The 23,498-nt window shown below is 42.3% G+C and overlaps 1 protein-coding gene across 6 annotated transcripts in view; it reads left to right on the top strand.

The window, feature by feature from the left end:
• Positions 1-23,498, top strand: part of LOC309718598 (uncharacterized protein) — a 311,824-nt gene that overhangs the window by 268,665 nt on the left and 19,661 nt on the right. For all 6 annotated transcript variants that reach the window (XM_082554024.1, XM_082554021.1, XM_082554020.1 and 3 more), the window contains one exon: positions 23,455-23,492. In XM_082554024.1, the coding sequence (XP_082410150.1) occupies positions 23,455-23,492 (38 nt within the window). The remainder of the gene's footprint in view (positions 1-23,454; positions 23,493-23,498) is intronic.

Genomic DNA, 23,498 nt, shown 5'->3' on the forward strand with positions numbered 1-23,498 from the left:
AGCTAAATTCAGCAGAATAGAAAGAACAGTGTAGTGTGCTTTTGGAGGATCAAAAGTCCATCCATCCATCCATCCATCCATTCGCTTCCGCTTATCCTTTTCAGGGTCGCGGGGGGCGCTGGAGCCTATCCCAGCTGTCATAGGGCGAAAGGCGGGGTACACCCTGGACAGGTCGCCAGTCTGTCGCAGGGCTAACACACAGGGACAGACAACCATTCACACTCACATTCACTCGCACATTCACACCTAGTGACAATTTGGATTAATCAATTAACCTATCCCCACAAGCTGCATGTCTTTGGACGGTGGGAGGAAGCCGGAGTACCCGGAGAGAACCCACGCAAACACGGGGAGAACATGCAAACTCCACACAGAAAGACCCCGCCTGATGGTGTAATTGAACTCAGGACCTTCTTGCTGTGCGGCAACAGTGCTAACCACCGTGCCACCGTGCTGCCTATTGTTTTCATTTTCAACTACTGTTTAGCCAGTACAGTGGTTAGCACTGTCACCTCTCAGCAAGAAGCTTCTGGGTTCAAATCCTCCGCCCTGGGTCCTGTGGAGTCTATATGTTCTCTCTGTGCTTGCATAACTTCCTCCCATAGTCCGTGTTTGTTGGGTCAAGGGTTAATTCTAAATTTTCCTTAAGTCTGAATGCAAGATTGAATGGTTGTCTGTCTCTCCCTGTGACAGACAACCATTCAGTATACTTTGGAACACAGGAACACCTATGCACGGCTCCTCTTTGTAGACTACAGCTCGGCTTTTAATACCATCCGGCCATACAAACTCCGTCCCAAACTCCACCAACTGGGACTTAACTCTTCTCTGTGCAACTGGATTGTGGACTTCCTCACTAACCGTAGACAGAGTGTCAGAGTGGGTAAGAACACCTCTTCCACCCTTGTGGTCAACACCGGTGCCCCTCAGGGGTGTGTTCTGAGCCCTCTGCTATACACTCTCTTCACCCATGACTGTATTTCCTCCTGCGCGTCCAATCTCATTGTTAAGTTTGCAGATGACACTACAGTGCTCGGACTTATATCCAACAATGATGAGACAAACTATAGGACAGAGGTGCAACAACTAGAGTCATGGTGCCACGACAATAACTTGGTCTTAAACACCAAAAAGACCAAGGAGATCATTGTAGATTTCCGGAAGAGGGGTCATAACAACCATCTGCCTCTCTTCATTGGCAGTGAGGCGGTGGAGAGGGTGAGCAGTTTTAAATTCTTGGGGGTAACTGTGACCGAGGACCTGTCCTGGGGCAACCATATCACCTCAGTTGTACGGAAGGCCCAACAGCGCCTCTACTACCTGAGGAGACTGCGGAGCGCACACATTCCCAGATCTCTGATGTTGAACTTCTACAACTGTGCCATCAGCAGCGTTCTGACGTATGGATTTCTAGTGTGGTTCCCCAGCTGCACCAAGGCCGATCAGCAAGCACTCCAGCGGGTGGTGAAAGAAGCTGGCAGAATTATTGGAACAAGTCTGCCAGAGATCAGTAATATCTTCCCCACTCGCTGTCTGAGGAGGGTGCACAGTATCCTGCGGGACCAACATCACCCTGCGCGCCACCTTTTCCATCTGCTGCCCTCAGGGAGAAGGTACAGGTCTATACAGGCCAGAACATCCAGACTGGCCAACAGCCTGTATCCACAGGCTGTGAGGCTCCTGAACTCTCTGCCCCCCTCTCACAGACAATAACCATATCCAACTTCTTAATAGCAATGAACTGGTCTGCATTGGTGCATCATATCTTTATTCTCTTCCCCCTCCTGCCCCCCCCCCCCCCTCTTTCTTAAATAGATAACTATCATATCTGATATCATATCTCACAGTACAATAATATTGAATGGGTTGCATTGTTGTATTTTGTCATGTTTCTCAGGTCTTTGTCTGAATTTCTACGAACATTATTGCTAAGGATTGTCTTATTGCATTGGAGTCACACTGGGTTAAATATGTACACTTGGGTTTTAAGGGGTATTTATTATTTTCTTCTTTTTTTTGGGTTGTATGGAAGCCCCAAACGCAATTTCATTGTTCTTGACAATGACAATAAATAAATAAATACTAAATACTAAATACTTTCACCCCATGATAGCTGGAATGCTACGATAGGCTCCAACCCTCCCCTGTGAACATAAATTGTATAAGTGGTTAAGAAATGCATGGATGGGTAGATTTACTGTTTGGTAGGTAAAAATCAGTCTTTCAAAACATGTGCTGCATGTGTGAGGGGCTTTCTGGCAGAAAGCCCCGAAGGCAATCTTTTCCCATATGTAACAAGCTTGCTCTATATTTTCTTGGTTATCTGTTTGAGAAGTCCTGTCCTATCAACAAACAGTTTACATGTACTTATTCATGTGACCTCAAGGCAAATGCAAACATTGACTATTGGAAGTGTTTTTAATGACAACTGCCACTTGTCTTGTGAGGTTGGGCTGCTTGTTGAGGTAGAAAAGCTATTGTCAAACAAAATGAGCTTGATGAAATGAAAGCCAAAGAAGCAAAGAAATATTATTTCTTTAAGTTGTGAATTTGATCATAGGTCATATTCTCCTTCACTAGTTCTGGACACATTCATTACCACATGATGTTTCCACTGCTGCACACAATGAAAAGAGCGTGCCCAAGCCTCAACCTTTCACCTCTTTGGCCTCATGCGGAAAATCGTCCTGATAAGACATGTAATAGCTGAAGCATTACTGCAAATGTGTGTCTTTCTGTATATACCTTGTGGATAGCATGTGAGAGGGTCATAACCTCCCCGCATGTGTGGCTCCCACCCACGTCTTCTTTCCCTCACCTTTTTCAATTCACTGAGCTGTGAGGCAGACGCTGGGTGTGCTGTTTTTCTGCCATTAGAAGATGCTAGCTAATGCCTCGGTGATGGCACCACTCACTTCTCCAGTGGCGAAAGTAAATGGAGCAGCCTTTCACAAACAATAAATCCCTGAGGGTCTCTTTCTTTCTTTTCTCCCCCTCACCTCTGAGCACTGGCTTTTCATTTGTTTTATTTACATAGCCGCCTTTATGAGCTTTCATCAGCAGGTCTGCTTATATATGAAACTAATGGCTTCTCAGAGCTGTAATTTGAAAGCGTGCGTGTGTTTGTGTGTGTTTGTTGGTGTGCGTGTGTGCATCCATCCATATATTTTATGTTGGTATTTCCACCCATGGATTTGCGTGTGTGTGTGTGTGTGTGTTGTCCTCTGTCTTGTGCTTTTGCTCCAGTATATTCCTTTTCTTCTCCTGCCACTTTCCCTTGTTTCCGAACCTCTCTCTCCTGCGCTGTCTGTGCCTCAATATTTCATAATCCCGTTTCTTGTTGATTATCCATCATCCATAATTTTTGGGAGAAGGTCTTCTACTTAATACTTTTGTTCAGCGCGATTTTCTGTGTGCGGGATTATGTCCAAATACAGGCCTGTATGTTTTAGTTATTCCACATGTGCAACTAACTTCTGTATGTTTCATGGGATATCCGCTTTTCATGTTTTGTGCTTTAACAGCAGTAAACTCAGCAAGCAACTCCGAAATAAACAGACACATTTATGTTGTGGGAAAAATAACACTTCCAGCACCTCTGCTTCCATCCTCTGCCTGTTTAACACCCTCCGCACCCCCCTCGGGCTAAACAGAAATGGGTCCAGCTTAGGGCCATAATTGGTCTTGATCCTTAGGCTGCAGGCATATTCCAGCGGTGGGTCTGGATGGGGTGCTTGTTATGTGTGAAAAGGTGGCAGGGGAATGCCTGGCCAGTAATTAACAGTGTGCAGGGGACTGTGGAGGAGGAAATTTAAAAGTGAATGGGGGAGGCCAGTTCATTCTGTGGCCCTGTTCTGCCTCTCTCTCCGCCTCCTCTGTTTCTCATCTATTCAGCCTTGCCTGTTATTGGAGCTGATGGGTTTATAGAGATTTTCACACTTTTTGGAAGTTGAGCTGGCATTGTGAATTTGTTTTCGCTTGCCTCCTCGTTTCTCGCCCCTTTGCCCCAGCTCACCGCACACAAACATGCACCCGTGTCATTCCGTTTCTCCACTGCTCACTTTCTCAGTTCCACTTTTACACATTTTTTTTCTAATCTTTTGAAATATTCATACCACGTGTGCAGCCTACCTGTTCACGTAGTAGAGTTGATCACAAAGTTTTGGATATTCTGTGCACTGCAAAAGAAGTGTGGAAAAGTAACAGAAAAATTTGCTCATCAGCAAATTACTCTCTAAATTGAAAGTCTTTCTGTGAATAACAAAGCATATCTTCTCTCGTGTCTCTCATCTCCTGGCCCACATTATTCATTGGTATCACTGAGGCACTTTATCAGGACCCATTTTTACGTGTTACCTCTAACAGATTGGAAGACTCACTCAGCCGTGCACTTAGTTGCTCTCTGAAAAGCTAAGTCTCCATCTTGTGTAGATTATGTCTAACGCAGTGTTCCCCATGGCTGGGCTGTCTAAACAAAGCCAAGAGCTGAGTATACTGTGAGGCAGAATGCGTACATATCGTAAAACCATTGTGGAATGATGGATGTAATACAGTTAGGGTACAAACAAGTCTGTGTATTTTGTGACCCTTCATGTAAAGTAAGCTTATTTTCATTTTTCAAAAGTTGCTGAGTGATAACTGGAGAGCTCTCAACGCATATGTTGTCTATAGCAGGCCATAAACAAGAGCAACACACTATTGGAGAAAGTGTGACACATAGATAAACACTTTCTCCACACATATACATGTTTCTGTATTCCTCACTTGCCCACGAACAAATTCCATCCTTTAAAAACACAATAGGATTTATTGGCACAAAAGCTTATAGACTAAACTCCCAGAACAATGCATTTCAAGACAGTTAAATATCAATATATTATTTATTATGTTTCTCTAGGGTTACAGTATTCAGGGAAATGATTTTTCAGATTTCAGTATTTTCAGACCTGAAAGTGTGACCCAGGTGAATCATACAGATACATTTTTTTTGTCTGCAGGGTGAAATGAAATTAGCCTCCTATTTTCTATAGGCTCTATAGGGTTTTTTTCCCATTACAATTAAACATGAAGACGTTTGGGATAATAGACAGCTATGCTGTGCTCATGGTAACAGAAGGATGGACAAGCTTACTGCAAATTGTAGACGATGCCTCTTAATGTTCTGAAAGTGCGAATTTTAAACCCAAGCCTAACCAATTAGTTTCACAGATCAGAGTAAATTAGCAGTAACAGAAAATTAAAACAAACAAAAAAGTGAAATCAAAGTCTTCGACACCTGTTTGAGTCCTGTCGTTGATTGATTAGGATAACTGGGGAGTGAGATTGCATTGGTTTATGGTATTAATAAACAAAAAGATGAGCAATAATTACTTTTTTTTAAACTGTGATTTTTGTTGCAGAGCCATCTTTAGAACATATTAGAAACGCACACTGAAAAAAAGCATTGCTGCCAAGGTAGTAATCCTTTGTTATAATATGAAGAATATAGATTATGGCTCAGCTTTATAGACTGGATAAAACATGGGATTAAAAATGCGTTCCTCCTGAAATAATCTTTTTTATTATTGTTGAATTTGGGAGCGTGTTTATGCGTCAGTAACAATAACAGTACAATCAACGCTGTGGTATGTCTTGGAAATAAACCTGCAGTCAACATGCCAGTGAATGAAAATATAAAATAAGGTCAAATGATTGTTAATTACAAAAGTTCTAATTATAATTAAGAATAGTTTGAAATATTAATACCTACTTAAAGACTTGGCTAGGACACACAAGAGGCCTAATTTTCATTCACAGTAATTCACTACATGTTTACAAACAGATAGGCGTATTATATGTGTTATTTGAATATGCGGCAATTAAAATGAGTGTACTATTATGGATTGGGTGCATTAGAACGTAACAGCAATTTTGGGCTTTGGCATCTAAATGTTTCCTCTGATGCCCCTGGGCCTCTTCAGCTGGCTACTGCATGTACTTGTGGAAAGCCCAGTACAAAAAAGACAGCTGGGGAGAGTGTTGCACAGTGTAACACAATGTTCACACACCCATATTGGTCATACAGCTCCTTTAGTAGAGCACTCAATGTCCAAGATCTGTACAGTGGAATAAAATGCATTTTCCAATGTATTTTGTACTCTTGTGCTGAACTTAGAAAGTGAGCTGAATATATGTCATTTTGGCTTCTGTTTTAATTTTTTACCTTTACCTAAAGCCAAACTTTGGCGAACTTTGAATAAGATATTAAAAAAAAATAGGATTGCTGTATGCTTCTCCCTCAGCATACACTGGTGCGTTAGCTTTCCAGGGATTCAGCAAGCTCTCTCTACTCTTCTCTAGCCAGGCCAGGTCCAGACTAAACATGTTCGTTTGGGAAGCTTGTTTACAGTGTTTAGGTAGACGGACACACAGGAAGTGTGTTAAGCGATTAGAAATTCCCTGACAGGCCCAAAGATAAATGGATGCCTTGCTAAATGAAGGAAGGAGAGACTTCAAATGAGCTGACGCAGTGAAGCGCCTTTTATGTTTCTCGAAACACTTCAAAAAGTGTACGTGTGTATAAAATGAGATTGTGTGTGGGATAGAGAGAGAGAGCATTTTTAAGTATGTCTTTTCATGTGCAAGCATGTCCCTGTCTGTGTGTGGTTCTTGGGGTAACAGGTGGGGGGTATGCAATGTCCTGGTTAACAAGAGTGTTATTGTGTTGTTCTGTCCTGCATGACTGACTGTCAGCTGTGCGGGGTCATCCTTCTTCCCCCTTAAACCCGGAACACTAGCACGGCAGCTACGCATGCCCGCACACACATAACGCACACACTTTTGAGACACACATACGGAGGTAAGGACCCACCCAGTCATGCACACAAACAGGTTCTGCTATGCATCAGTTGGTGGCCTGTAATTCAATTGAGACTTGACCAGTGATATTTCCGATTTGGTGGCCCGATGCACCCCAGTGAAGAGGCATCTGCTCTCTTTTTCCCCTGCCACAGAGCTGTTCAAGGCTGCAGGCAGCACGAGACATGGCTTGAGAGGTTCACACACACACACACATACACAAACAGAAACCCCTCCCTACTCCATGTATCCATAGCTTTCCTGTGTCACTCATACACAGTGCCTCAAGGCACTTTTGCAGTTCTGTTACACTACTCAACAACAATACGCCCTCAAACGCTTGGCTGTTTACTTTTCCGAAAGAGATAAAGTCTCTCACTTAAAGGATTACCTTTCGCCTCCCTGGACACTCTGACCTCACTTCAGCAGCATATACACATTTCCAGACAGGCCTACACATATGCACATCCGGAGACACCTAAACACATGAATGAACATACACCTCCCACACACACAAAGACAAGGCATGAAAAAAGCATTGCAGAAGTAGTAGAAGTAGCCAAGTGATGATAATGGCCTTTGTCCCAGCTCTACCTTTTCAACAGGGCAATAAAGATCTGTCAGGAACCTATAAGCAAAGCATCCCCCTGCTCAGTTCCTCATTATTTAACCAAAATATACATAAACTTCAGTATTTTTGTTGTTTTTACTATCTTAAATGTTGATCATTCTTCCTTTTTTTCCATGAAACATCTACATCTACAACTGCATTTTCCAAACTTCTTTTCTTCTGCATTGTGATCTGAAGTACTTGTGGTAACACAGGGAGTGGAGTCGTACTTCTCTTCGACTCTCTGTGCACTGAAGTGGAACTCAAGTGGTTTGACAATCTCCACCTTCCTTACAAAGCACCCCTTCTGGGTGGGGCGGGGCGGCCTAAGCACAGAGGCGGGAATCGAGGGTCATAACTGATGGTCTTGTTTACATACAGGTTAATTGTTGCCTTGTGCTATGCTTTTTATGGCACTCTGACTCTGCGTGAATCAAGTTCTAAGCAATGGGTAAAAAGAGGAGTTATGAGGGAGTGAGAAGGACAACCATATCAGCAGCAAGTCCCCTTTGACTGCGAGCATCCGTATGTTTGCTAGTTTGCACTGGCAGGTGTGTGCTTTGTGTCCACTGACACAATCACGCAGCCAGCTCTGTGTTTTTTTTTAACTTCCCGCTGCAGGAGCGAGGCCAGTATTGTTTTCATCTGTGTGTGTGTATGCCTGTGTCATTGTTGCAACCTGTTGCACACCTCAAACTCTTGATGCATGCTCAGTCATCTTTTGGGGTACCTCAAATGTTATTTGAACCACCCTCTTTGGGCATTTACATTTATCCAAAAAAGAAAGCTTTCACAGGACTCTGTTCGGTCATTTGAAAAACAAAGTACATAGCATAATTAAATAGTTTGAAGAATGACCTTTGCCAGCAAAAGCTTAAAGTAATAATTTTCTGTATGACTTTTTCAGTCTTTCACATGGTTGTGGAGGAATTTTGTCCCACTCTTCTTTAGAACAGTGCTTCAATTCATTGAGGTTTGTGGGCATTTCTTTTTATCCACAGCTCTCTTAAGGTCTAGCCACAGCATTTCAATCAGGCTGAGGTCTGGTCTTTGACTGGGCCATTGCAATACCTTGATTCTTTTCTTTTTTAGCCATTCTGCTGTAGACTTGCTGGTGAGATTGGGTTCATTGCTCTGCTCCGTGACTCAGTTTTGGCCAAGCTTTAGCTGTTGGACAAATGACCTCAGATTTAACTCTACTGTACTCTTGTATACAGAAGAGTTTATGCTCGACTCACTGACTGCAAGGGTTCTGTAGCTGCAAAACAAATCCAAATCATCACCCCTCCACCACTGTGCTTGACACTTGTTTGTGCTGATATGCTGTGTTTGGTTTTTGCCAAATGTGTCACAGGAACTTTAAGGCTTGGCATGCTAACTGAGACCTGGAGAGTAAGAGATGTAGCACTTTTTTGCATTTTTTCCGAGTATCAGGGCGAGCACACACCTGAGTGCTTCAGACCAGCAAACTATCAAAACTTCTGTTTTTATAAGAGTGCTCACTTTTGCTGGTGGTCAGTTAATTAATTACTTCCTTAATTCCTATGAAAGTAGTAAGGGTGGACACTTTCTTTTTGCATGACAGTATATATCTGTCTTGATTGTCTACGAGTGAGTGTACATTTAAGAAACTTCACAAGTTTGAAGGTCAGCTGTGAAGTAGGACATGGTCTGACCCACAAGTACGGAGTAAATAGTACTGGAAGTAAGGTAACCAAAGTACAAAAGACCAAAGTTTTAATTTTCAGTTATTAGATTTCTAACTCCCCCTATTTGAGGTATCTATAAATATATACCTTCAAAGCCCAAATCTCCCACCGTGTGCTCCTGCAGGGGGATGGTTTAACAATTTCTTTCTTGTATGAGCTACATGTATGTCTGCATTATTGTCTCTCTGTCACTGAGCTTTAACTGTTATCTCTTCATATAGCCTCTTGTGTCGTGGATGAACAAAAGCCACATAAAGGTCTGGAGGATTCAGAGTGTGATGCTCTCCAGCACGCTCTTAATTATGGCTCTCAAGGCAGGAAATGCCGAGCTTATGGGGGTATCAGGTCCTTCACTGTGACACAGTGATGACTGGTTTGATGTAATCCACCTCCCTGGATAAACATTCTGCAAGGATTGGACCACTTTGCACATCTATTTGTAGCCACATTGGGGTGGGCTAGAATGGTGGATGAATATATACACACATTTTCAATGAGAACAGCAAGCAGAACAGTTATTGTAGTCAACTTGTTTTCCATTTTATTTATACTGGTAGTATGTATTCTGTTTAGCATTTCCAATACATTTGCTGGCATATTATGACATACATGGTTACTTTGAGTACTCGCTTGCGTAAAGTCCCTCACTCACACCTTGGAGCCACCCTAAATTAACATAATGTCATGCCTGCCCCTTGGAGAATGCAGTAGACAGCTGAGTGCTGGAGCTTATGAGAAAGCTCAGTTGTCAAAAGGGAAGAATTTACATGAAGACGCCGCTTCCAGTTTATGTGCTATGCATGACTCCCACATGCCAGCTATTGCACATGGTATGTGCATGTATGTAATGTGGGGTCGTGTGAGTTGTGGTGGGGGGACTTACATGTTTACATATGCTACTTTGAGTGAGGTGTTTATGACTTTGTTCTTTCCAACTGCTGTGTTATATTTGTGCATCTGTTGCGTATCTGAGCACTTTCATAGTGCCTCTTTAAGTGAGGATGTGTCTGTGAAACAAAGAAGACAAAAGGCTGCCAAAGAAAGCCCACAAGGACTCAACAATCTGTTTGATGTTTCTTTTTTGACCTTGCAAAGTGTGTGAACTCCCAGAGTTCTCCAACAACCGTATGGGAAAACATTGCAGTGACAAAATACTTTTCACATGATGGCATTTGCCAGGTAGGTTAACTATTTCACTGTCATCTTTAGAGGTCACTGCCTGGACTGTGTAAGACACCTCCACCTCCTTCTCTGCCTTTCTTCCACTTTCTTGTCACAAAGAGTAATTTTAAACTAACATACCATATATATGGCCAACATATAAACCCATTGTTGCACTTGGGAAAAGATTCACATATTTGCATTGATATTATATGTAAGTTCAAGGGTTAAAGAAAACTTCAGGACTGGGATTGATTCAGCTGATAAAGAGTCAGTTATTGCTTCATAGTTCACAAATTACTGCCAGTACTTGCTTTTAAAAGAAAAGTCCTCAGAAATATGTTCAAACATCGCTATAAGTGATGTGTTTTGTTCCAGCTTCACTTATTTTCCAAGAGTTGTGTGAAATAGCATTACCCTGTAGCACTGAAGTATGGTATGTGGCAAGCCAGCCCAATAACAAAGAACGCATGCACCCATGCATACGCACACATAATCGCGCACATAGTCGCACATGCTCACACAGTGTGTCAGCAGGTTATACTGTGAATGACTTGAAGTGCTGTGTAAGACATACATTTGCACATAAACAGCTACTAATAAAGAAGCCAATAAATACTGTGCACCTTCTCAGATATTCAGGTATGCAGCATGCATTCAGAAAGTGAACAGAAATGTGTGAACTGAACCTGTAGAGAAATATTAAAAGCTAAATTCTATGCTGTGTGTATAAATGCATTTTTCTTTCTTCTTGATTCAGTTGTATATTTTAGCATTAAAGCAACCTTTCCATGTACAAACAGGATTCATATTATTCTGTTTGTTGAAGCCTGGACTCTTTTTTTTTCAGTCCTTGGCTGTTGGGTTTTTGTGTGTGTATAAGTGTAAGTGTACTTATAACATCCATTTACAGTGCCACACGATAGGAAATCTTCCGCAACCCAATCTGCATGTCTCAAACCATGAAGGTGGAATTTTATCCTGTAAAGGGTGCACTAAATATTAGTAATCGGCTGAATCAGAATCCACCTTTTGTATTCAATGAGTCACTCGGCAAACTTGTCCACCTCAGTTTTACCCAATGACTCAACTTCCCATCTCGCTCTGTGACTCTGTGTCGCTTACCCTTGCTTTCACCCAGCTTTTCCAACCATACCTCCCTTCAGACACAAGTCCATTTCCGCTCTCTTCCCCACTCAACAAATATGTTCTTTGGAGCCCTTCCCAGAATACTTTGGCATGCACCCATGCCCACTCCCAATCTGCTCTCTTGCTTGAAACAGATCCAGAGGACAGCAGTAAGGGGGCAGTAAGGGTGCCAGGGGGTACACCCATATAGTTATTGGGAAATCAGGATGCGGCTTTCCTGTTTGGACGTGGTTTACTTTCACCGAGAAGGCTTCGTGAAGCAGGCCCCTGCCTAAAAATATTCTCGTTCTCTTTGATGGAAACTGTGACTCTGCCTAATGAGCGCTGTAAAGTTATGAACAAGTGATGAGAGGCTGGACTAGAGAGAGATGAGAGATAGATAGGAAGGGGGTGAGAGAGGGATGGGAGACAGATGGGTGGTGGGGGGTATATAAGTAGAGGGTGAGACAGGGGAGGAGTAATGGGGTGAAGATAGGACATTACGGGTCAGCGTGTGACACATCTGGGTTAAACAAGTCTTCAGTATTCGTGAAGCCACAAATGATATTCCCAAAAACGCAGTGTATTTCGAGTCAGGGGACATTATGTCTGATTGTTTAAGCTGAAGCATACTGTTTCCCATGCCCTAACAAAAAACATACGTTTTAGAAGCGGAGCATTTGCAACCAGAGTAGGCAAAAATTCAGCATGCTGTATCTGTTCCACTTCCTTCCAGATATGCCGCTTTAGTGTATTATACTTCAGAGAAGGACTTAACAGAGAAGCCTCTGTTGCTGACTTGTACTACTTTTTGCCTAAAGAATCATTTTATAAGAAGTTTCTGTATGAACTTTGACATCTTTCCCAAACCACAAACTTGCATTTTCTGCTAATTACTAGCACACTGTGTTGTTTCATCAATGCCTTTCTCGACAAACTCTCTTTGTGTACCTTACTTCATATTTCATCCCACTCCTGTTTCGTCAGAACCCTGTTTGTCGTCTCATCTTTCTAACTCACCACTTCAGAGCTGCTCACTAAGGCTTGAGCAATCTCCCAGTAATGGTGTTTTTAAGTGTCCTGTTTGTATAGAGGGTCTATGGAGAGAGGGCCTGTGAAAGAGCCAATGACTAAGTGGGGCTTGTTACAGTGACTGAGCTCATATGCAGAGCCCAGTCATCCACTGGGGGACTGGCTGCTACTGTAGTCTGGCTGTGGTCTCTGAGCTATCACCAGCCAACACAGTTTTAGCAGTCCACTGTAATGCGACACTTGGGGATTTTACAAAGTGTGACGGCTATGCGTACTTGTACCTTGTGTGCTATGTTGTAGTTAATGTTTTTTTTAATGTAGGTCTGCATTTCCCATAAGCACAGGTTCCTTTGTGTCCATTTCTGTGTGTGTGTGTGTGTGTGTGTGTGTGTGTGTGTGTGTGTGTGTGTGTGTGTGTGTGTGTGTGTGTGTGAGAGAGAGAGAGAGAGAGAGAGAGAGAGAGAGAGAGCAGAATAGCAGACAAATTTGTGTCTTCATGTGTATCGGGTGAGTGTACACACAGTTGCAGATGCATAATAATCATCTTTTCTCTGATTTCATTGTTGCTACAATAAGTCTTTCTGAGTGCCCCTAAAGAATTGCTAGACATCTCCCTTCATGTCTGCTTTAGATTTCTTTTCATGGTTTCTTTCAAATTTTAGTGAAGTTATTTGCTTTTACTTGGCCATTGATAAAAGCCAAGTGACTTTGATGCTGGGGGAGAGGAACCTATGGCAATGAGCCTTGATGAGACAGCCAGCCGGCCATCCAGCCAGGTTTTCATTAGATGAATGCTGTGTGGGACTCTAGCCAGTAAGATGGGCGCCAACATACTGGAGCCAACCAATATAGTTATAGCAAGGTGCTCTGTATTTCACTTCCTCTATGTCACTGACCGTCTTTGTGGAAGTCAGTGTCTGTCTCTCCATTGCCGTCTCTCTGTATAACCTGTGTTGCTTGAACAGCTTCCATGCTCTTTGCAAATCAACACACCCAGCGCAGTGATTTCCATAAAGATGTCTTGGCCGAGCTTTGTTTAAGAATAGGTCGACTGAAATAGGAAGGTTAGTGGTAAATGTCAAAGAAAGATCAAAGAGGATGGGGAACATGGAGAAAAACAGAATGAAATACAGGCATAAAAACAGGAATATCAGCAAAGACATGCTATGAAAATATTTGAACATTTAAAAGGTTCATGACTAAATTGATGCAGTTGAGCTACTTTCATTATTTTTGCATCTATTTAGAACATGCATGTATTTTCTGGTATTTCAATACAGCATACAGTGTCCACATTATGTAATTCACTGCACACTCACATATATAGTATTATACAGTATAATGCAAGACCCAATATTTATACTTCCTGGAGTGTCAGTAGAAAAGAAGATGCAGTATATTATGTGTTTCTCACAGAGAAAAGCACATTAAACAGTAGAGCTCTTCATCAAGCATCTAAATTAAAAATTAAAAAAAACAAATCTTTTGTTTCTTGTCTAAACAGTGTCACAAGCGAAGGTCAGTGAGCACTGAAGAGTGTGTGAGGGGCAGCTGTGTGTGCATTTCCAGGGCCAGTCTTTTACTGATGGTCAATTTTGCCCCCATACCATGCAGGATGCCCTGGATTCCCACAGATAATAATAGCTGCCAAGAGTGGTGTTGAAGAGTACAGCTGTGGCACGACTTCTCCGCTCTGCCTAGTGACAACACATCATTTCAAATGACACCTTGACCTTCTGCACCCAGTCCACTTTTTCTCAGAGACATTACATTTTTGTGAAAATACAACAAGTATATGTAGTGTTAATGTTAATAAATAGGTGGTATTTACTGACGGGGTGAGATGTTGGAAAACGGGAGTCATTTGCAGGTCACTTTTGACTCAGCAGTCACCTCTCATCAAACATTTTCCTGCTGTTCCATTGCTTCTCTTGTCTCTCCACATTTCACTTGAAGAATTTATGATCCCAAAAACAGAAAGACCCACACACAGAAGCCTCTGTTCACTCATTTGATTTCTACTTTCGCATTTAGTATGCATGGGTCAGTTGTTCAAACATTTACTGTACTCAGTATCTGCAAGTCTACAGGTGTTAGGAGAAGTGAGCGGGCCCATTTGTGTGGATCAGTGTATTCATACATGGCATGGCAAATCCTCTCAGTGATTGTTTTAACTTCTGAGAGCCTGCGTGTGTGTGCACACGATGCGACAGATAGCTTATATCTATCGGGGTGTTAAGCTGATTAGTGTGAACTGTGGCCAGGTTCATTTGCATACGTTTCTTATCTCATTAGATTAGTATCAGCCTCTGTCACCATGCAAGGCCTCGGCTGGGATGTCTTCCTACTTCGCTCTGTGCGCATAAACACACACAAACACACAGTCACCCTTGATGCCCCCTGGCAAACAACAATGCTAATGTGTAACACCAGCCAAGAAGTGCAGGCTCCTCATCTCCTCTTGTCACCAGCACTACTACACTGCTGTCACGCCAACACATCAAGTCTTGTCCTCAGGCTCTTTGTGTCCCTGGTCTTATCAAGGTCATTAGCTCACATTTTTTATTCCCATCTCTATACTGTCTTCCTTACTCATCTGATGAATTTTCTTTCTTCTTTGTTTACATTTATTTATTATTCTGGGTGTTCAAGCTGGGATAGGCTCCAGTCTCAAAGCCAGAACACACCTTGAAGTGTGAGGTGGTTAAGAGGGTGGATTGATGGATTGATTGATGGATTGATAACAAAAGTTGGCTATACCTGGGTTCCCCTGTCACCCTTCCACCCATGCCCTTGTGCTTTGCAAGGTAAACATGTTCATATTAACTTCATGGGCTGTGGATAGTCTTAGAATATCAAAAACTCTTGCATCGGAATGGGCCTGGGTTGGTTTATTATTACATGTAATTTTGAAAAATAAGACGACATATCTGTATGGTGAGAAGCAAAACTTTTGAGAGAATTTTACAACGCTTACATATTACAGCGTCAGCATCATTGTTTTCTCTATTTTCCACAATGATTTGAAGTGAGTGTAAGGGCCACTTTCATTTGCTGTGGTTTCCTCGGGCACTGCTGGTGTTTAAAGATGCTTCTCCCACTGCTGCTAGATAACATTTTATTTACAGTCATGCCTTCCTTAGCAAGGACAGTATTAACAAGTTGTCATTTCTGCCACGCCTGTGGACAAACCAATACATTGTTCTCATTTATCTATCAAGTGCTTGCCTGCTTTGAGTGAGTGGACCCACACAGGGTCCTTGTTTCAGCACTGCTCAGTCATCTCCTGTACATATTTCTATTGTCAGGCAAAGCCATACACACTGGTTGAGACAGTGTAAATCATTGCCTCAATAGCCAGCAAAGACAGACAGAGGTCATGTTAATTTTTAGTTAGAGCCAGAAGTTACAATATGCTGCTGAGGTCAGCAAATGTCCTCCTGCAGAAATATGAGTATCACTGCAGATAAGCCAAGATTGAAGCAGTCTGGAAGTACAATAAAATGGAGACCTTAGCTTTTCTAGTGCTTTTACTATTAGCAACTGATACAGAAGAGATAAAAATCACCTAATCACTTTTCTCAATTAAAGAATACTATGCAGAATTTCAAGTCATTTGGCTTGTAGTATTTGAGAATGGTAAGAAAAGAGCACAGATAAGATTATTGCAAGGCAGAATTGGCTTAGAGCAACTTTCTCAGTATTGTTATTATTCTGCGACTCTCTCCCCAAGTGCTGCTAATCAGTTTCATGTCTTTTTTTGTCTGTTTGTGTTGTTTTGTTTTTTTGTTTTTTTAAAGGACTTGTGTGAAAACAATCATCAATCTCAACAATCAGTCAAACTATAAATAAAAAAAGATCTGAACCCCACGTGCATTGTCTCATTCGCTAGACTAATCCTCAAAAAGAGCAACATTTTGACGAGCTAATTTGTTTTGCCGCCGACTTAATTTGATTTACTTATTAATCACTAACCTGCTCTTACACTGTAAGGGTTGAAGTCATACGTCTACCTCGCTTTGCTGAGCTGTAGGCAAACTGATCAGCAAACACAGCTCTATGTAAGGTCACAACTGTGTGGGATATTGTTGAAAAGAACATAGCGTGCGACCATGAAACTTAAAACGGCATTCACAGCGCTGGAGTGAAAAGGATCAACACATAAACCTTGTCCTTGCACGTGGCTTTGAATTTGACACATTTAGCGGCATCGTCCCATGCACTGCACAGAAAGCGCTTTGGAAATGATTTGTTCATGTTCTACAGTTGCATTAGAAAGGTGGGTGCTGAAAGGTGTTCTCAAGGTGTTGTTTTTTTATTTTTTATTTGTGATACTTTATTTATCATTATACTTCTGATTAGATGAGATGAAGCCTACCTGTACACCAGCAGAGAGAGTAACTTCTTTTTCTTCACACTCTTGAATGTTGGTCATCTTTTTTTACCAAAAAAACTGAAGGGTGTGAGCCAGTCAGTGACGACAGTTACTTCAAACTTGTGATAAGTTTATACCTGACCTCTCCTAAGTTTAAGACTCTGTCATGTCCAGACTTTGACATGACAGAGTCCCAGAGTTTACCTTTTAGAGACATTTTTTTGTACCGTACCTCCTTTGCGATGAAAGGAGTACATGTACATGCCTTCGGGTTAACTGTTAGTTAGAGTTAGTGGGAAAAAGAGAGCTACCGAGACAGCCCCTCACATCTCTGTTCCCTTCAAGAGGCTAATGCCTTATTTATAACACTGCACCCCCCCAGGTGCACACCTCAGGTCCCTGCACAGCCCCTTCTCTTCCCCACAGGTATACTCTGTGCCTGTGCCTCGTACTGTGCTACCTAGCGCACCTTCACATGCCTTTCCTTTCAACATCCCACTCCTGCGGCTGCATGAGAGGAAGAAGTTGGGGAGAGAGATACAAAGACTCTGCGTGACGCACATACAATCTGCAGACTGAAGCGGTTTCACAGCCATGGTCTCCGATGTCTCGCTGCAGTTCTCTCGTGTGTTGGAGAAAAAGAACTGAATCCCCTATCCTCCAGCCCTGCTCACTCCCGCCGAGCCGAAGAAACACCACAGAGGAGACAGAGAGAGCGAGAGATGGAGAAAAAGAAAATGTGGAGGAACACTAAAGAGATGGTGAAGTAGAATCGGAGGGGAGGTGAATGGAGAAGACAAAGAAGTGGTAGGGGGGTGTGAGGGAAAAAAAGGGAGATTGAAGAAAGCATGATAAAGAGGGGAAGAAATCGAGTCTCGCTCTTTTTAAACTTGGAGATTCTCAATCCCTTCTTCTCACTCCAACCTGCATTTCTGGGTCACTAGAGACATTTAAACTGCACTTATAATTAACAGCTATTTTTAAACAGGGAGGGAGAAGTGGAGCGGTGGCGAGGTACAAAAGCATTAAAATTGCCCCAGATTCGCTATTGAATAGGACACATCAAGGCAATATGCTGGCAGATCAAAGTGAGCGAGGAGAAAGGAGACAGGGCCGATCAGTGGGGATAAATTGTTCCCTTTATAATGGCATAAGAATAGACCTCTTTGCAGCTGAAACAATTTAATAACTGCATTCATTACCTCTGTCCAGCTTGTCTGTCTGCTGCACAATGTGTAACCGCTTTACTACCTCTCTTTGTCTCTAGTTCCCTCTTCCCCTTTGTTTTACGAACTTATCACTTCATTCCTTTCTTTTCTTTACACTCTTTACACATCCTACACCAAGTCCAGCATCCACTGCAACCTTTCCTCTAGCCCCTGAAACCATCGTCTTCTCCTAAATGTTCCAGCAGTAGCTACGGCGGCAGAGTTTCCACTGAGCCCATGTGCTGCAGGCCCCACAATGAAGATGTGCAATGTCTGACACTCTTGGAATGAGAGCCCTAATAGAAGAGGAAGCAGTTATCACAGGGCTCCCCCAGGACCAGCCTCTGTGTGCCTGACGCTAATTATGGCGCATGCAAATGAATGTGCAGCATTAAAATCAGGAGGAGCCTGCCTGCCTGACTCTGTGTGTAGAGGGGTTGTGTGTCAGTGTGTGCGTTTAGCCGTGTACGAGTGTGTAACCGGTATCATGTTTGTGTGTGTCTGTGTGCAGGAGCGCGTGTGTGTGTGTGCGCGTGTAAGTTCACAGACCATTTGCTCACAAATAAGCTCCCATATTCTTACATATGCACACTTTAGGTGCTTGCGCTTGTTTGGATACATATAGGTGTGAGCACAGTTGCATGTAAACGCGTAGTAGGAACGAACCGTTAGGCCAATATCCCTTTTACCTTTTCACACCTCCAAAGGTGCAGATGCTTAGACCCATTTGTTCTTTATTGTTTTATTCAGCAGTATAGACTCAAGGCATAGGCCATGCATCAAGGATTAGGATGAAGAAACAGGTAATAACACAACATCTCTGTCTCATTCTTTCTGTTTCCCTTTCTCTCGCTTTCTCATGCAAAGATGTGAATCCTGGCACAGAGGATCTCACAGGAGGATTCCTATAAATACATCTCCCTCACATTCACCAGCAACCTCTCCAAGAGGGCGTCTTTATTAAAACCATTTTGTCTTCCCTGTGTGCCCTTTGTATGCTAGTGTGTGCATGTATGTTTGTGTGCGCACACATACTTTTAGTATACCTGCATAGGTTTATGAGTGCATTACTGCATGTGAACGCTGTGAAAGTTTATGTACTTTTACTTGAATTTATTATTTGAGAATGTTTTTATAAGTGGCATCTTCATGTGACAGCCTAGGTCTGTTTTCCCATTGTTTGTTTCCGTGTGACTGTGTGCACTTTTGTGTGCGTTTATGTCTGTGCGCACGTGTGTGGTATATATGTTGGCCATCTTATCTCCCCATTAGCCTCTTGTGCCCTGACCAGTATTCCCTCTCTCCCCTTCCTGCTTTCTCTAATGGGTAATTTAGCCATGCTCGCCTGACATCTAGCCTATTCCTTGTTTAGTTGCCATGGCTACGCAGGCCTATGGATTGCTCCCTTGCTCCCCTGGCCTTGCTGTGGATGCTATAGATGTCTCAACTATTAGAGGGCAGAGCTGCTAAGCACAGAGCGCACACTTAGTCTCTCATATATTCGGTGTAGAGTGTGCAAATTAAAAATTGAGCACTTTGTCTTGAATATAGATTCGTCTCTTCACAGAGCAAAATCTCGGACTCCAGTAAGTAAAGTCATCGGCTGGTGAAGCCAGTGGTTTTGCTGTTTGTTTAACAACATTTTTAAGGCATTTTAAAGGCTACATTTATGTGTTTTGTGTGTTTGTGCATGTGTGCACGTGTTTCTTTTAACACTGTCACTGTTAAAGCCGAGTGCACAATAAGTGATGCCTGTGAATAGCATGCTTTATACTTCAGCATGCCTTCCAAGGTCAACCACATTGTACCGAACCGAGCGTAATTCATCTGCAATATGATGAGAGAATGCTAAAAACTTGAGTGGTCTCTTTTTCTTTTTATTCGGTTTCATGTAAGGTAATGTCTGGTATTATAGTGAGCACTTTACTATATTTTTACATTGAACTGCTATGACAAATCTGATTAGGGGCAACAACCTGCTGACAGATATGACCCTTTGGCACTTCTCAAGAAATAACTTAAATTCTCAACCCAGACAACTGCAGAAGTCACACAACAGCAGAGTGGAAGCATAAATGCATGTTTGTGTTCACTTTGTGCATTTTTATACTTTTGGGTGGTATTGATTTTTTTTCTCGTTTTTTCATTGTTAAGTGTATAACTTGCAACACATTTGAAAAACTGATGCTCTTTCCTCACAAGAAACTTCATTTTCTGCCATCAGTTTTGTGAGGTCACTGTTGTAGTTGCAGTGACATACGGCAGATTTGCTTTGTGTAAAACTTACACATAAGTATCACATGGAAGAATGAGAGTTGCATTTGAGTGAGAAAAAAAAATCCAGATTTAATCCTCATGTATTTTGCAGGACTTGCAAGTAGTAAGGGTGGGGTGGGGGGATGGGGGGTTACAGCAAGGGTCTCAGGGTCAAAACAAACATCTATGCTTGAAGTTTTTATGCTTTTGCAGAAGATCTCGTTGTCTTTGAAGTTTTCACTACTGAGAGCTAAGAAGAGAAGGAGAGGCAAACAGGCGTAGAGAGAGTTAGGATAGGGAGAGCAGCGAGGGAAGGAGAACAAGTTAAAGAAGTGCGAAGCCCTTGAGTTGAAACTGTGCCTGCCTGGGCCTACAGAGAGCAGATGACAGTAGCTTTGGTTTCTTTTGCGGAGCTCACAGTACTTTTGCCTTACATAACCCCTCCCATTGTGCTTTTTCAATTATTTGGGGAGAAATCTTAAGTATGCATTTAAAAATGTAATGCTTTCATGTATTCCAAAGTAGGGGAAGAAGAGGGGGCGCATCACAGATCACGCAGAAAGGAGACGGCACTGACAAGTTTTCAGAATATCGACAATTATAATATTCTATAAGGTATATCAGCGGAGTTTAACATTGTGCGGGAGTGTTTTGGGAAAGAGAGAGGGAAGATAGGCACTCGGAGCAGATGCAAGCAGTGCAAACTCAGACATTCTTATTTCCTACCCTTCCCCCAACCCATATTCCCCCTAAGGTGCCCCTTTACTCCCCTTCTCCCCTCCTTCTGCTTCTCTGAGAGGTTAAAGCGCACCTTCCCACTAAAGGGCTCTGGGGTCATGCATCTGCATGTGAAATGTGAACCCGCTGACATTCCAGGGCAGCCCTAAGCCGTGCAGTCCTTTTGTTCACCAGGGTGCCAGTGTCAGGCCTAACAAGCTGAACGAAGGTCTATGTGAGCGCAGAAGGGAAGATGGGGAGAGAGGTCGGTGTGTTGTCGATGCACTCTCCAACTGTGCCAAAAACAACAGGAAAGTTATGGTTGTTGAAATGGTAGGATAAATTCTTTAATACCAGGCAACCTCCTAAAACACTGTTACCACGAGCTGGAAGTAACTGCAGAGGATATTTCTTTGGCTATGTTAAAATTGTGTTTCCTTGAAACTGACACTGGTTTAAGACAAGTGTTGGTATCAGAATTGATTGTATTCAGATAAGGTATTCAACAAGTGTAGTAAACTTAGAATCTGGAATACTGAACCTGGTATGTTTAACCTAACAGAAGGCTTTCAGGCAGACCGTGGACATGCACACTCTTTTAAATCATCCAGCACACAGAGGTGCAGGGCTGCAGTCCTTTCAGTGTCTGAATTGAGTTCTGAGGCACAAAGGGCAGCTATTCACCAGGCAGTGATGGACTTCACACTAGCCTTTATGTCCTCAGTGGCAGGCAGAGAGAGAGAGAGTGGAGGGGGGTTGGAAAGAAAAAAGTTTTGAGGAATATGTGCAATACAAAACAGAGAGATTGTTTGGAGGGCAGGAGCATGGATTGTGTAACATTTTATTAGAATATATTAATACATTTGATCAGCGTGAGCACAAGATTTCTGTGAGATATTTGTATTGTTCCCAGAAGTAGTGTCCTTTTAGATCTGTTGTAGTATTTTAGAGAAAGGCTCAGAGAACATGGTGCAGCCTCAACAGGTGTCAGCAGGTGCTAAAGCAGCATTACGGTTGTTTTTACATTAAAAGAATCTAAAAGAATTACATACAAATGCATGCACTATTTAGAAATAATATCTGTCTTGTTTCTTTGAAAAGAAAAAAATTATCTCTGAGTTTTAAGAAAATCATGCCAAACCAGAGCAAGGGTCCTGTGTAGAAATCTTATCATATGCTCTAAGTGTCTTGATATTTCTACCAGTTTAATTGGGACTGTATCTGTCAGAAAATTCGTAGTGTGTCTCATTCGATATGAAGACTGAGCACAGAGTGTGAACCTGTGACCATCGTGATTCTGATTTATTTGACCTCATGTCTAATCTGTGATGTATCCATCCATCCATTTTCTTACGCTTAACCAATTCAGGGTCACGGGGGTATAACTGGAGCTTATGCCTGCTGTCATGGGGCTAATAGCAGGACACGCCCTGGACAGGTCACCAGTCTATTGCAGGGCTAACACAGAGAGACAGACAACCATTTGTGCTCGCATTCACACTTTTTGCAGTTTAAAATTGACAGTTTTCGAACTGTTGGAGGAACCCACACATTTGTAGGATCCTTGTTCTTTGAAATCTCTGAAAGACCTATGTGCCCTGTTGTGTACGCCTAAATGTTGGTGTGTGTGTGTGTGTGTGTGTGTGTGTGTGTGTGTGTGTGTGTGTGTGTGTGTGTAATTTCCCACTTACACTATAAATGCTAAAAAGTTCATAAAACATATTCACAAATGATGCTGTGCAAACATGCATGTTGTTTATCATTATCATATTATTATTATTGTGATTATTATTATTATTTTTTTATTATTATACACTTTCACTAAGTCTAACATATTGTAATTGGCCTTACACTCCCATCCTGCATTCCTTCCCCTGGGGAACCCAGTCCAGAGTGAGTGATTCAGTTAACATTACTACATTAGAGCTGTCCATCCATCCGGTCTGCTTTTCCAAACACATTCATCCCAGTCCTAGTTAAAACACTGGGGGATCTCCAACACTCCACCTTTATATACCCCCACCCCCAAAGTCTTTTATGATGTCCATAAAATGGAAGAGTGCAGCTTTACTTGAACTAATAATATCTGAGCTTACAGGGCTGTGATTGATGATCTTTAAAGCCAGCCCGATCGGTCTCATCTTTCTTCAGATTTTTATCACTGACTTGTTTGCAGTCATGTGCAATCACAAGCACCGGGAGAGGTAACAAGTGCTTGATGTATGATACTTGAGCCACTTTTGTCAGCTGCGCATTTCCCTTCTCTCCCTTCGTTTTTTTTTTTTCTTTTATCTTTTTCTTTTCTATTTTAACCTCAGTTTTCTATATTTGTTGCCTCGCTTGAGTTGTGGACTGTTTGGTTTACTCTGTTCTCTCTTCCTCACGCTGTCTTTCTCTCTCTCACTTGTTTTTTTTTTTCAGATGGTGGGAATGTCTTCTCCTGGGGGATGGGGCAAGAGGTAAGC

The sequence above is a fragment of the Aulonocara stuartgranti genome, assembly GCF_965226115.1.
Source record: "Aulonocara stuartgranti genome assembly, chromosome: 12".
Lineage (NCBI taxonomy): Eukaryota > Metazoa > Chordata > Actinopteri > Cichliformes > Cichlidae > Aulonocara > Aulonocara stuartgranti.